This window comes from Amblyomma mixtum, chromosome 1 (genome assembly GCF_055824585.1).
Source record: "Amblyomma mixtum isolate Tamu chromosome 1, ASM5582458v1, whole genome shotgun sequence".
In the NCBI taxonomy this organism is placed as follows: domain Eukaryota; kingdom Metazoa; phylum Arthropoda; class Arachnida; order Ixodida; family Ixodidae; genus Amblyomma; species Amblyomma mixtum.
In genome coordinates, this window is record NC_143012.1 from 272,541,323 (window position 1) to 272,555,135 (window position 13,813).

The 13,813-nt window shown below is 46.9% G+C and overlaps 1 protein-coding gene across 2 annotated transcripts in view; it reads right to left on the reverse strand.

The window, feature by feature from the left end:
* The window catches only part of LOC149371697 (uncharacterized), a 160,724-nt gene extending 153,497 nt beyond the window's left edge, over positions 1-7,227 (reverse strand). The window contains exon 1 of one of the 2 annotated variants that reach the window (XM_089565939.1): positions 7,021-7,227. In XM_089565939.1, coding sequence (XP_089422065.1) covers positions 7,021-7,132 — 112 coding nt within the window. In that variant the 5' untranslated portion in view covers positions 7,133-7,227. The remainder of the gene's footprint in view (positions 1-7,020) is intronic. The other variant, XM_089565940.1, reaches the window with a different exon arrangement.
* Positions 7,228-13,813: the final 6,586 nt, after the last annotated feature.

The following is a 13,813-nucleotide window of genomic DNA, read 5'->3' on the forward strand; positions in this document are numbered from 1 at the left end:
GACCTGAAGTATACTGCAATCCACACCAATCTTGTTTTCCTAGTTATGTCATCATTTTTATTGTCCGGATTGTAGATTATTGTTCATGTCTCAGACTGTTGTGCATTACTTTCGTTTCCTTGGTATTAACTTTTAGACCGAACCGTACGAGGGAGCCAGGCCTCCCGTTTTTTTTTTTTTGGTTTGGTTTAGTTTATTGGGGTTTAACGTCCCGAAGCGACTGAGGCTATGAGGGACGCCGTAGTGAAGGGCTCCGGAAATTTCGACCACCTGGGGTTCTTTAACGTGCACTGACATCGCACAGCACACGGGCCTCTAGAATTTCGCCTCCATCGAAATTCGGCCACCGCGGCCGGGACTTCAATTCTTCTTTCTCGGGCGCGTGCCCACACTGTGAGGAGGAGTTTTCGGACACCTACCACATGGTGTGGGCATGCCCTTCCAATCCTACCTACCCACCCCACCTCCACCCCACTCGAGAGGACTGGGAAGCTGCCCTGCGCGGCTGCTCCGAACTCCATGCCCAACAGGGATTGGTAGCTAGAGTCCGGGCCGCTGCGGAAGCTACAGGGATCCCGGACTAGGGATCCCTCCTAGTGTTTGTAAGGGGCGGGCCCTTCCGGCTCGCCCCATCGACCTCTCACTGTAAATAGAAATAAAAGTTTTCCTCCTCCTCCTCCTCCAAGAGGGCAGTTATACTCCTTGCCATTGCTTTCCAAGCTCCCGCTCCATTGGTTTCGCAGCTTAAAGCGCGAGTAAGGTGTCCACTGCTGGTTACAACGGACAACGGCAACAGCGACAGCAACGGCGACGGCGACACCGCGAAACGCTGAAGCAGGCGCCAAAGAGCTGCGCTCAGATTTAGATGCCGCCAGAGGGCAGCGCATCAAACGTGGTCAGCGTAACGAACGAAACGCCACGGAAGCGAGCAGTGGTGCTCGTTTCGCTTACAAACGTTGTCAGTGTGACTTACGCAAGAACGTGACGGCTCCCACAGACCGCGTTACTCTGGCAGACGAAGACGAAGTTTGACGAGGAGGTGGAGCCTCCCAGACATCACCACCATGTCTAAGATCGCAGGGCAATGCTTCAAAAGCACTGCGTAGTTCAGTGATCCTATTGTTTCCGAGCTCACGAGGTTAATCTTCGGCTATGGCGTACATCTCCGGCGCGAAAGCTGTATCAGCTGTGTATAAGTCGTTTATGGGGTACAACGGCAGCCGTTACGCGTAACGCTGCTGAGGTTGAGGTGTCCACCGCGGAGTGAGACAGTTTTACTGCGCCGTTCCTTTCCTAAAAATCAACTACAGCGGCTCACTCCCGCCCGTCGGATGGAAAGACACTAACGCCTTCCGCCTCCTTAGAAACGCGGCCAGGGGTCAGGTTCGAATTCGGGTACTAAAGCTCCTGTGAGCCACTGCGTCGGGCCAATGGTACTATGTTATTGATTTAGCAAACATTTGCAGGAGCCTTTCAAAGCCTCAGGGAACCGCTACATGCGCAAGCTGTTCCTTGAAGGGGTTTCATAAAATGTTTGCCGTTTATTCCGAGCGCCCGTTCCCGTTATCTCCGACGTTAGCTTTGCCAACTACGCGCAAGTTTAATGTCACTTACAATAACGAAATTAAGAAAGCGGATACACAAAGAACAATTTATGCGACTGCAGTGCTGAAAACGTCAGTCGGTTTCAGCCGCGAAGTTTTCAAAGGACGCAGAACAGCGCCTTGAGAAGAATGATAAAGGAGAGAGTGGAGAAAGGAAGGGAGAAAGAGGTGCCGTAGTGGAAGGCTCCACCTCTTTCTATTTTTACACTCCCACCTTCCTGCCTACTCCTCCTTTGCTCCTCGCAAGGCAGCTGTGGCTGCGGTTAAGGTGTCCACGGAGGTTAATACCGTTACTGCGCCATTTCCTTGCCTCAAAAGGCAGCAGCTGTGCAGTTGAATGCCGCGTTGACGAGGCGCGAAGAAGGGTAGGAGGAGGAGAAGGATAAACTTTATTTCCGCCGACAAAAGTAGCAGATGGTGCGAGGTTATAGCCCCATCAAGTGGCCATGAGCCCGTGGCGTTCGGCGACTTCTAGGGCTCCTGTCACAACCCTGATCTGTGTGTCCGAGTCGGAACTGAGCAATGCGGCCTCCCACTGATCTGGATTCGAGAGCTGCAAACCTTGCGGAGGGGCGTCCCGAGGGCAAGCCTCAGAGTATGTGGAATAGAGGCATGTTGGCCACATAGTTGACAGGAAGGGGAGTAGACCTCCGGGTATATGGGGGCATATATCGCGGGAGTCCATGATGCAAAAAGTGTGCGCCGCGGCACGCTCGTAGATTCGCAACGCCGGGGAGGAAGTGGGTACCTTCCATTCCGACGGGAGAGTCAAAAGCGTGTTGGTATCCGTGGTGAATGTGCAAGTCCGCACCTCTAGCGGTGACGCTGGCTCACAAAGCGACTAAACCCAGTGGCCAAACGAGCTGGAAACAGAGAGACTCGTTCTCGAAACAGACAGGCCAAGTAGCTAAACATGCGCGAAAAGTGAGGCGAAGCCAAACGTGCGCGAAATAGAAGAGCAAAGCCAAGTATCTCTTTTGTGTGTCTTGTTGGCTCGCCGTGTGCACGAAATACGCTATTGAAAAAAACCCATATGCATGTCGTGTTATTGGAAACGGGCCATATGGGCGATATGGGACACGTGGGTCATATGGGCGATATGGGTCATATAGGGTGGGCATTTTTTGAAAATGTGGGGGTTATGGCCATACGATCCCAATTTACGGGGGAACTCGGTCATACACATGTAAAATGAGTAGAACGCAATAAAAAAATACGAGAAAAAAATGCATCCGAACATAATTTCGAACCAGCGAAGCAGCTAGGCACTAATTAAAGTCAAGCTCTAGAAAAATCACATTATTTTCTCATGTTTGTGGCAGATGCGCATTTTCGCACTTTGTGGTTTTTTACCAAGTGAACACACTGCAGTCGTAGCTGTTCCTGCTTGCCTTGCAAATGTGCTGAATATTTCTGCGGGCTATCAGCAGTGTCACCGATGCCCTGCATCTTTATTAAGCATCGGTTGTGGTAGAACCATCTGACTATGTCATAATTTCTCAATGCTAGCTTTCGTGTTGTCCCCTATCTGGCTCGTCAATTCCTGGCGTAATGCGTAGTTTAGCTCCACATGAGGCCAGCGGAGTAGCGGCGTCAAGAATACACTTCCGACTAAGCATTCGGAGGCGCATTCAGAGACGAAATAAGCGTTCAGAGACGGGATGAACCACAGGTTGGTACACACGCGATGGTGGCAGGGTGCATCATTGTTCCAGGTTATGTAGATTTCCATCACAACAAGACAACTGACCGGATTGGCGATTCAAGTTGTGGTAACCTAACCAGGGCTCATATTATAAATAAGAGAGTGGGCTAGAGGGCAGCTTAGTCTTTTTTTTTTACGGGCATATGGGCACACGTGCCCGTATGGCCTCATATCACCTCCCATATCAACTGTACTTGCTCCCCTATGCCCCATAAGAATTGATATTGGTGCCCATATGGGACACATATGGCTTTACGTGTGTCCCATATGAATTCATATGGGACACATTTTACTTCATATGGGAACATTATTATGAATTCATATGGGACACATTTTATTTCATATGGGAACATTATTATGAATTCATATGGGACACCATATGCGTCCCATATGAATTCATGTGTGCCATATATATCCAGATGTTCCCATATGATTTCATATGTGTCTCATATGAAATCATGTGGGGCTTTTTCAATAGGGTGTGGTTGTGCCAGCGCTACCGACCTCGTTGTATGCATGCATCAGGCCGACCTTACCCGCCGGAAACGCTGCTAATTACAACCAGCTTTCGCTGAATATGCGCTAAGCTGGTAAGCTTATAGCTCTACTAAATTTTTCGTGAACTGAAAACTGAAAAGTCCATTGCCTACGCAGGACTTCGAGCTTTTCTCGCTTAGTAACTCCGTCAAATCAGTAGACTGCAAAGCTGATTTTAGCAGCACTTCTTAAATCGCGCATATCTGTCCTGTTAATCTTAGTGAGGGAATAAAAAAAGTCGAAAGGTGCAGTGTTTGTGCTGAGATGTGAAGCCCCATGTACGCTTTATATACAACCGAATAGCCAGAACTACTGGTTTCCTGAATTCTGTCAGTCGTGCGCTTCCAACGGCCTTGCCAGGATTACCACTGACCATAAGGAAACTCTCTAAACGAATCCTTTTCTCATCTGCTCTATTCACGCCACCTTGCCCAAAAGCTAAGCACCACGTCTGCTCGGGTGCATCTGCATGGACACCTTGTTCTTGTTTTCCATTTAAACATTGAACCAAACGGCTCTTACGCCGCAAAGCCATTACTTTTGGCTTCGTTTGTGACCCAGGTGGTCTTCCATTCATGAACGTTGGAGGTAGGTCATGAAGATCATGTGATGCTATTTAGAAATAGTAGCACATGTACCTGGTGCGCACGAATCATGGCGTCGTCAGTGCTCGCGATGCACGGAAGATGTTGAACCGGGAGGGAACACTAGAACATATCATATATTCTTGTCGTATGAAACCTTTGATAACTTCTTCACACCAGCTCAACATGGCTTCCGTTCAGGTCTCTCTTGCACGGCTCAGCTCACGGAATTCATGCACGATACTTCAGTAGGTTAGACAGCGGTATTCAAATGGACGCGGTTTTTCTTGACTTCCGCAAGGCTTTGGATGTGGTGTCGCATTCTGTGCTTTTAACTAAATTATCATATTTAGGTATCCCTTCTAGAATTCTCGGTCGGGTTCGAGATTACTGATACGAATGAAAGCAACAAGTATTTATAAACTGTGTCACTTCGTAATCTGTTCATGTGTTATCGGGCGTGCCGCTAGGCTCAGTCCTCGGGCCATTGCTATTTCTTGTTTTTGTGATTTATCTACCGAGCGATCTGTGTTCCCGTGTTCGACTGTACCCTGATGACTGTGTGGTTTACCGTCCTGCCACCAGCGCAAATGATACCTTTGTTATGCAGTCTGATTCTGATAAGGTAAGCGCATGGTGCGAAAAATGGAAAATGGCTCTTAAGGACGAATTTTTGTTTAACTACAAAGTTTCTGAGAAAGCTGTATAGCTTTCCTTTGTAGCCGTATGGCTGCGCTCGGGTGGATGTCAATGAGTAATTACTCCCTTAATTACAAATCTACTCTACCTTGGGGGATTCCCCTAAACATTTGACCAACACAGTTCCCACTTCGAGTTATTGATCAATTGGCTCTCGCCCTACCATAAGCTTGCCTTCCCGGTTAGCTCAATTGGTAGAGCGACTGCTCCGGTGAAGCGGTGGTCCCGGGTTCGAACCCCGGAGCAGGACGAATTTTTCTTTAACTACGAAGTTCCTGAGAAAGCTGTATAGCTTTCCTTTGTAGCCGGATAGCTGCGCTCGGGTGGATGTCAATGAGTAATTACTCCCTTATTAAAAATGGCTCTCAGCACACTGAAATGTTTCCACATGAAGTTTACCAACAAAAAAAAAGTATGAATCAACTATATTTTAAATCAGTCGTTTGTCCAGACAAAGGACAGCGTCAAATATCTCGGTGTCATGCTTACAGCTACATTGGATTAGAATGCGCACGTTGACACTATAACTGCCAAAGCCTACCACCTTCTCTGGCTCTTTCAAAGAAACTGTAAGCATACAACTTCATCCCTAAAAGAAACATTGTGCTTCACAAATATTAGGTCAATTATTGAATATGGATGCGTGGCTTGATAGTACAGAAGCGTGCCGTGGGATTTGTGACAGGGAACTACAATTTCCATGTGAGGTGCTCCGATATTCGAGAATCACTGGGGTGGAAAATGGCATCCCAGCGCAGAAAAACACAGATGTGAAAGTTATTGCATGAAATCTGCAATAATAAAAACGGAATCGATAAAATCTTCTACAAAAAGGAGGCTCAATATGTTTCACTATGTTTCATATTCCAACACACTAAATGGTTAGAATATGTTCCCGGATGAAGTTTTTACATGTCCAAATTTCCAGGCTGGCTTACAAAGTGTCGTCGAAATTTGATTATTACTGTTCTCATAGATGGTTGCGCGGACGCGTAATGCATGGAAAAATGTATCCTAAAATGAAAGTTTGTTAGGGTTTATCTATATGCACCACTAGGACTGTTAATACTTTTTTTTGTTTTTCGCTTACTACGTTCTGTTTTGTTGTGTTCGTGAATTATATGCATGCTTTCGATGTACTTAACCCCCGACTATAATGCCTTCTAGCGATGTAGGTACATTGCAGAGATAAAATAAATAAATAAACACATGTGGTGGTCCACACGACAGCGACGAAACACGAGGTCACTTGGACGAAACTTACTGTGACATCAACGAAATAAGAAATCCAACCTCGCCTCTTCACTCAAGACTCGCGTATAGAGTTTGACGAACGCTACATTGACAGTCTTAACTTGCACCACTAAGCATGTACCGCCGCCGCGGTGGCTCAGTGGTTATGGTGCTCGGCTGCTGACCAGAAAGACGCGGGTTCGATCCCGGCCGCGGCGATTGATTTTCTACGAAGGCGAAATTCTACAGGCCCGTGTACTGTGCGAAGTCAGTGCACGTTAAAGAACCCCAGGTGGTCGAAATTTCCAGAGCCCCTCACTAAGGCATCCCTCATAGCCTGAGTTGCTTTGGGACGTTAAACCCCATAAACCAGCTAACCAACCAAGCATGTACCGTCTTTGTGAAAAGTAACTACGCTACATGGTTTGTTTCTAGCTTGTATAGTGGAGCCCTTGTGGCTCTCCTAAAGATCAAAAAGTGTTCGAAGGTAAGAAAGACCCCAGTCCTCACCTTCAACGACCATCTCAGCTTCAGGGAAGCTGCAAGGGCTCCACTGTACGGGATAGAAGCAAACCCTGCAGCCTGGTTACTTTTGATAAAGACTGTACCTCTGTGGCACACACACACACAAAGTGCATATGCTGGAGGGCTCGCTTACCGTGCGTGCTTCGGCGAAGACGTCGCCAGGAGGAGAAAGGAGAGGCGGCGACGCAGCCCAGCGAACAGTGACGAAGGAAGTGCGTCGCCGGAGATCGGCGGTTTTCACCCATTCGAGGCGACGACTGCGGCGAAGGGAGAGGGAGGTGGACCGCAGCTGCGCAGCACAGCAGCACACGCTACTCGTCGTCCTGGGAGGAGAGCCGTCGAAGCACGCCGGCGACCTACGCCGCCGACGTCGCTTCATCGGACGACGCGAGCGCTGCTTCGCGCGGCGGCGTCGACTGGCCCCAAGGCGCACGCCGCCGACGCTCCGCCGTGGCGCGAGAGAAGGGAAGAGAGAATAAAATACATTCAAGTTTCAAAGCGTAAGAGCGCGCGCCCCGGACCGTCGAAAAAAATTAAGCGAGTGGGTGCGAAAAAAAAATCAAAAGGGTTGAAGCCACGTGATCAAAGCGCAGTTTCGGTTGCTTCTTCGCCTTTTTAATTTATGTTCTTTCCGAAACGTTCTGAGTGGAGTAAGTGAACGTCTTTTCCCCTTTTTTTTTTGCCTGCCCGCTGGTTTTCTATACATTACGTTCCTTACCGAAATTTGACAGTCTTTGTCGTGTGCGCTTATTGTTTTCGCTGAAGTGTATTGAATCAGTGTGGTTTTGTGAATCTGTCTTCTCCTGACCAGGTTTATCACGCTCGACGCTTGAAACTCAATGCATTCCTCGAGATTTTTAATGCGAAAGAATTGCTAGTTCCATTACGAGAAATGCCGGCGGCGTTTGTGTGTGTGCGCGTACTCACAGATTGTACAGAAAATCGTAGCGATGGCTAGAAAAATAGGGTGACGTCGTCAAGCAGCCGCAGGAAGCACATAGCATATCGTTGTTCTATATATACTCCCCACTGGTCGACCTCGATGTGGCGCCAGTTTTCCTGATAGAATGCGTATCAATATTCTGACGCAACCGTTTGTCGTACATATATCTATATATATAGCTTACATGTGGTAGTTAAGCTGGAGACTAGGTAGCGGCAGGGATTCGAACCGACGATATATGCACCTTCACTTGTATGCCTTCCTAGACTCTTTACCTCTTCCCTTAAGGCGCGGTTGAGGTGTCTACCGAGATGTGAGAGTTTCCGTGCCGTTTCGTTTCATCAAAAGCCAATTTTCGTACGAGAACAGGGATGGAACAGTTCGTCGTACTGCGTTCTTTGTGGTGTCATGCGCGCTTGTGTGTGTGTGTGTGTGGGGGGGGGGGGGGGGGAGGGGGTGTCATTGCACCTTCATAGAGCAATGCTTTCGCATTCTTACACGTAAGTAGCCTTAACTGTTTCTGCCGAATTTTATTCTTTCTGAATTTCGCTTCTTATTTTGCTTTATTGTTTGGAGGGTTGCAGCGATTTCTAAGACTGCAAAACGCAATAGCACCTGTCGGAGAGCGGCTTCAGGTGCCACTTTGAAGAAGGCTGCCATGTTCTGTTTCTGAGCATGCATAACCGTAACTATTAATGCAGTGTAACCTAGATCGCATGCGCGTTTATATATATATATATATATATATATATATATATATATATATATATATATATATATATATATATAAGGCCCTCCTGGAGAGGCCTTTACGGCTCCCAAAATGGCCCCTAGTTCAGAGCAGAGAGGTTAATACAAACTGATGCTGGGGCAGAGTTGGTAAACTGAAGGCGCTGTTCAGGAAACGCCGTCCATGGTCGGGGGCAGTCTGCTACACAGACGAGGAGATACATTACTTCTCACGCACATAGGTGGCGAATTGCAAGCCAAGGCCGACTACTCATCACGCTGCCATGAGTGAGACGAAAGTGATTGCTGTAATGCGCATTCATGTAAACAGTTGCGATACTGCAGAGGTGATATGACAAGGAGCAGAGGTGACATTATTGCGCTTTGAGGCGTGCCCTTGTTTGGCGTAGGGAAAGGTTGAGAGTGGGCTGAGCCAATTCCAACTGTGCCGGTTCTGCTGGAAATGAAGGCGTTTATGTAGCTAATAACATCATTAGAAACCCCATACCTAAACACAAGCATCATAACCGGCAAAATATCAGAAGGCGAGCCACACCGAAAGCCCTCAAAAACAACTCGAAACAAGAGAAGAGCAATCTACGCCGACAACAGAGCACACCATACCCAGGGAAGATTCTCGATAGCAGTGGTAGACTGCAGGCAACAATCAGCCTATAGACTTCGGTATATGCAGAAAACCGCGCTACTACAGAACCGTAGCCTTCGCCGTCAAACACCAGGACCGAGTCGGAACCCAAGTACATGTATTGACGGGTTCCCAGAACAGCTTCAGAGGTGCACCAAAAAACTCGGAATAACATGGTCACGAAGGCCTAAAAGGGAATGAGGTCGATCTAGGTCGACCTCTCACAAACCGGGCGGATCCACACCCCTAAACCAGCCAGCCATCTTCGGTGACGGATTACAACAAATCAGGCTGGAATGAAGGAAATTCCCACCTCCACACAAAGACCTAGACGCGTCTGAAACAACAGACTGGAGGCAAATACAAACTCACACCCACCAGACCCTGTTTACATTAAATGAGATCAGCCCATCACAATTCTCCGCTACATGTCCCTGCCAGCGAAGAGCCAGGCAAACAGCCCCAGCTAGACCGACTAGTACGTGAAACAGCGCGATCCAGTGGAGCCCTGGACTAGGGAAAAAAACTTCGAGGGGCACTATGATGATCTGTGCGATGAGGCGAAAGCCTCATATATATATATGAAGTGAAAGTCATGACGAACTGATTTGACAGCCGCCGCCGTAGCTCAATTGGTAGAGCACCGGACGCGTAATTCGGAGGCCGTGGGCTCGGTTCCCACTGGCGGCATGTGGTTGTCTTTTCGTCTGCTTTTCTAATCAATTAGATTTAACCGATAACATATTCAGTAATATTCTAAATTGATCAAAAGCACAAAATAAAAAAAAAATTCCCTGTGTCCCTTGGTTTCTGTGGCCGGCTTCTCTTATATATATATATATATATATATATATATATATATATATATATATATATATATATATATATATATAAATTGAGAAACGCTTCATTTAGGTAAATATTTATTGCGAGTCGACGTTTCGGAGAGAGCCTGTCCTTTTTCAAGGACACGCTCTGTTTGAAACGTCGACAAGCCATAAATGTTTACCTAAATGAAGCGTTTCTCAATTTCGCCTTTTACCTCTAGTAACCAAGTACTTTTATCTTTTTGTGCTATATATATATATATATATATATATATATATATATATATATATATATATATATATATATATGCTTTCTGTGCATTCATGTAGAATATATATATATATATATATATATATATATATATATATATATATATATATATATATATATATATATATATATATATGCTTTCTGTGCATAGTCATGTAGAATAAATATCATGAAAGAAAAAAGCCAGTGTAGCATAGTGGCTATAGCACGATCGGGTATGGAACGGAATGATGGTGGTTCGATTGTCGCCGTGCACAAGATTTTAGATTTTTTTTGGCTAACTAGTGACTAGTAATGACTAGTTATGACTTTCACTTGAGATGTAACGGACGGACGGACAGAGCCAGGGCCGCGACTATGAGCCATTAAAGGCTTTTGCCTTAAAATCCAATGATTTGTTCTGCTAGTACTACGGATTCCATGGAATGTTGGTCGGAAGTATTACAAATTATTCTTTCCTGGCTCTCATGCCTGGCTTCAATGTCCCTTTGAGAGCTGCAGTGACTCGTCAATTAGCCGCGAACTCAGTATTCTAGCATTATTGAGTGAGCGAGAGAGTGGCGACCTATGGTCATTAGGGATGTTGTTTCTTTGCTAAAATACCGAGGACAACACCGTTTATCTCCTCTTGTATACATGCACAAATTACTAAACTGCGCAGACGGGTATACTCTGGCAGTACACTGATAACCGTCAGGTCAAAGCCGCAAATAAATTCCTTCCAAGCATTTTGATCTACTTCTTGCATGACCACTAGATGACCTGTTTTATGTGAGGAGTGTAAAATAGACTATTGGAGTAAGTGGCTCGGAAAGTCGTCCGGGGCGCACAGTTGTCGTCAGATCCAGAGGTGGAAGGCAAGCTTCCACTGCCAGCGCGACAGCAGCGACTCGATGACCTTAAATCTCGACAACATCGCACACATCAATCTCGAGGAAGAGAGCCAGCGTTTCCACATTTCACCTCTTCCCTTTTCGCATTCACGCGCTTCGGATAACCTTTTCCCCACCGCCACTTTTCTCTCCGAGCCTCGGCGTCGAGCGAGCGATCAAACCATACGAGGAGTGCCCCTCCCCGCGTCAAGGAGCTCAGGCATTTAGATAATTACGTAGCAACCGTGAAAGGATCGTCTTTGCGCCGACTCCGCACCCGGAAGGAAATGCACGCAGCTGCGATTTGGTTGTGTGAAGCTCATTACGACCCAATGCTGCTTAATTCTCCGGTGTAGAAGTTCATGCGTCACTGCGCAACTGGGGCAACGTGGTATTCAAAGGTGCCTCGCACAACCGCTGATGAAGTGGCGCACAACGTGGCGCGCGCATAAGGCGCAGATGTTATAGACGCAGTCAGGGCAGGTAGCGGCAGTATGAGCAGGGGGCAGTCATTTTGCACACACGAAATAATGGAGTTGCTATTTATTCACTCAAGTTGAAAATATCTCTGGTGGGTGTTATTAGACCAGGTAAAAGTTGTTTCCAGAAAAATAAACTGAGAAAAATGTATTTCTCACTCATACCTTTGGAGAAGTCGTTGATTGAATGCTCATAACGTGTTCCCTTTGATGTTGCGCTTTTCGGTGTAGGCAGTTTGCTACCGAAGACGCGAGGGATTGCGTTGTGTGAAGAAAACATTTGCTGTTGTGCAGAGAGTGATAGATGGTGTGACCATAAAAAAAGCTTCGATGTTTAAATGACGCGAACATGCACAGCTAAATGGTTGCTTTGTCTTTACCTTTCAGGGAGCTGAGTTTTTTTTAATTTGCGGCACTGACCAGCCAGACTCATTTTCTAATCTGCGCTAGAGACAGCCAAATGGTAGTTGTCGCACAATGCTTAGTCAATTGAAACGCAAGCTCAGACCTAAAACCACCGCTTATTTAGCGCCTAGAGCGAGAGGAAAGAAAAATATGCAGATTAATAAAAGGTTAGCGGAACGAACTGACGCGCAATGAAATCGTCATGAATATAAATCAAAAGGCTGCCTGTCAGAACCAGAAATATTCTCGCAAAAAAAAAAAACAGTTATCTGATACTTTTTAATGTTTCTAATGTCAAGAGGCAGCATTCCAAACGTCAATTACAGCACTCCCATAACTACCAGCGAAGCGTGAAAGCTGGAAGCCTAAAAGGAGCTGTAAGGCGTAGAAAATGGTGCTCGTGAGCGAGCAGATTTCAAGACAAAAACCATCAAAGTGAACAGTGTGCGTGTTGCGGCCTCATTTACGGACTTATAAAAGTGAAAATCCTCCGAGAAACTTACTTCGGATTGATATACATGTTTTTCATCGATAACTGTTTCTCTTACAAACGACAATTCGTTACTAAGATCAATATTTGGGCGAAAAAGCCTGTTTCGACGGGCACGCCGTCTAGTAAGCGCAATGACTACACAACTCAAATTAATAATAGCCGTGTAAATCTAATTACAGAGGGCGATAAATCATCGAGGATTACACAATTAGCTGAACGTTCTGAAACGATTTTTTGACCACATGGCCACGATGTTGCCTCATCTGCTACGCAGTAGTGGTACAAGAACATTTTACAAACGCGCTATAACAGTATTTCGAGATTTTTCTGTTATAGGTAATTATAAATTAACAGACAAATACGCCCTATAAACATTGTCAGTGTCTACATTTACGACTGGAGGCCGATAGGTGGCCCTAGCGAGCGGACGCGTTTCGTATCGGCTCCGCCAATTTCCGGTTCCTGTTTCCAACTAAATCCTTCCAACGACCCTCGAAGGCCCTCAGCGGATCCAGGTAGGTACGCGGACCCTAGCCGCTAACATCTGTTTGATGCACGGTGAACTACCCGGTGAAAACGACTCCGGCTGCCACGCCACTGCGCTAAACATCGCCGGCGTTCCTCACTCTCCGACATCCATGTAGGAGCCCTTGGATGGAGAGACCATTAACCCCTTGGACCTCACCCTCGTGATTGCCAAACTAAGCTCCGTGTCTATCGAAATCGGACCTCGGGTTCGAATTCGTCCTCAAAACCGCCTTCAACGGCTTCGGTTCGAGCTAAGCCTAACGCCGGCGCGCCACCAGATGCTGCATCTGGAACCTCTCGATCCGCGCTGAAGGAGACGCATGACGCGCGCGGTCATACAGAGAAGTAAACAGCTCGCCGCACTGCCGGCGGGAACGATCCGAATCGTCTTTTGTCCGCGAGGCGGCCTCTCCCTGGACAAGCTAGAAGCTCCAAGTTTCCTGCAGGCACTTCACTCAACATTCAGCTTCTCAGTGATGGGCGAATTGCACATCAGAGTTCATCCCACCAATAGCACGTTCACAGTGGCGACGGTAGCGGAGGCAACAGCCTCGCTTTGGAGAAAATACAGCAAATCACTTCAGATGGGAAGCAATACCAGGTAGCAGCGTACACCGCGGCCCCTCCAGCGGCAGTCAATGGTGTGACCTCCCCAGCATGCTGGAATGAAACACCACAGAAAATCCTAAATGACTTGCAATAAGTAAAAGCTGGACTCTGCCCGCGATATGGC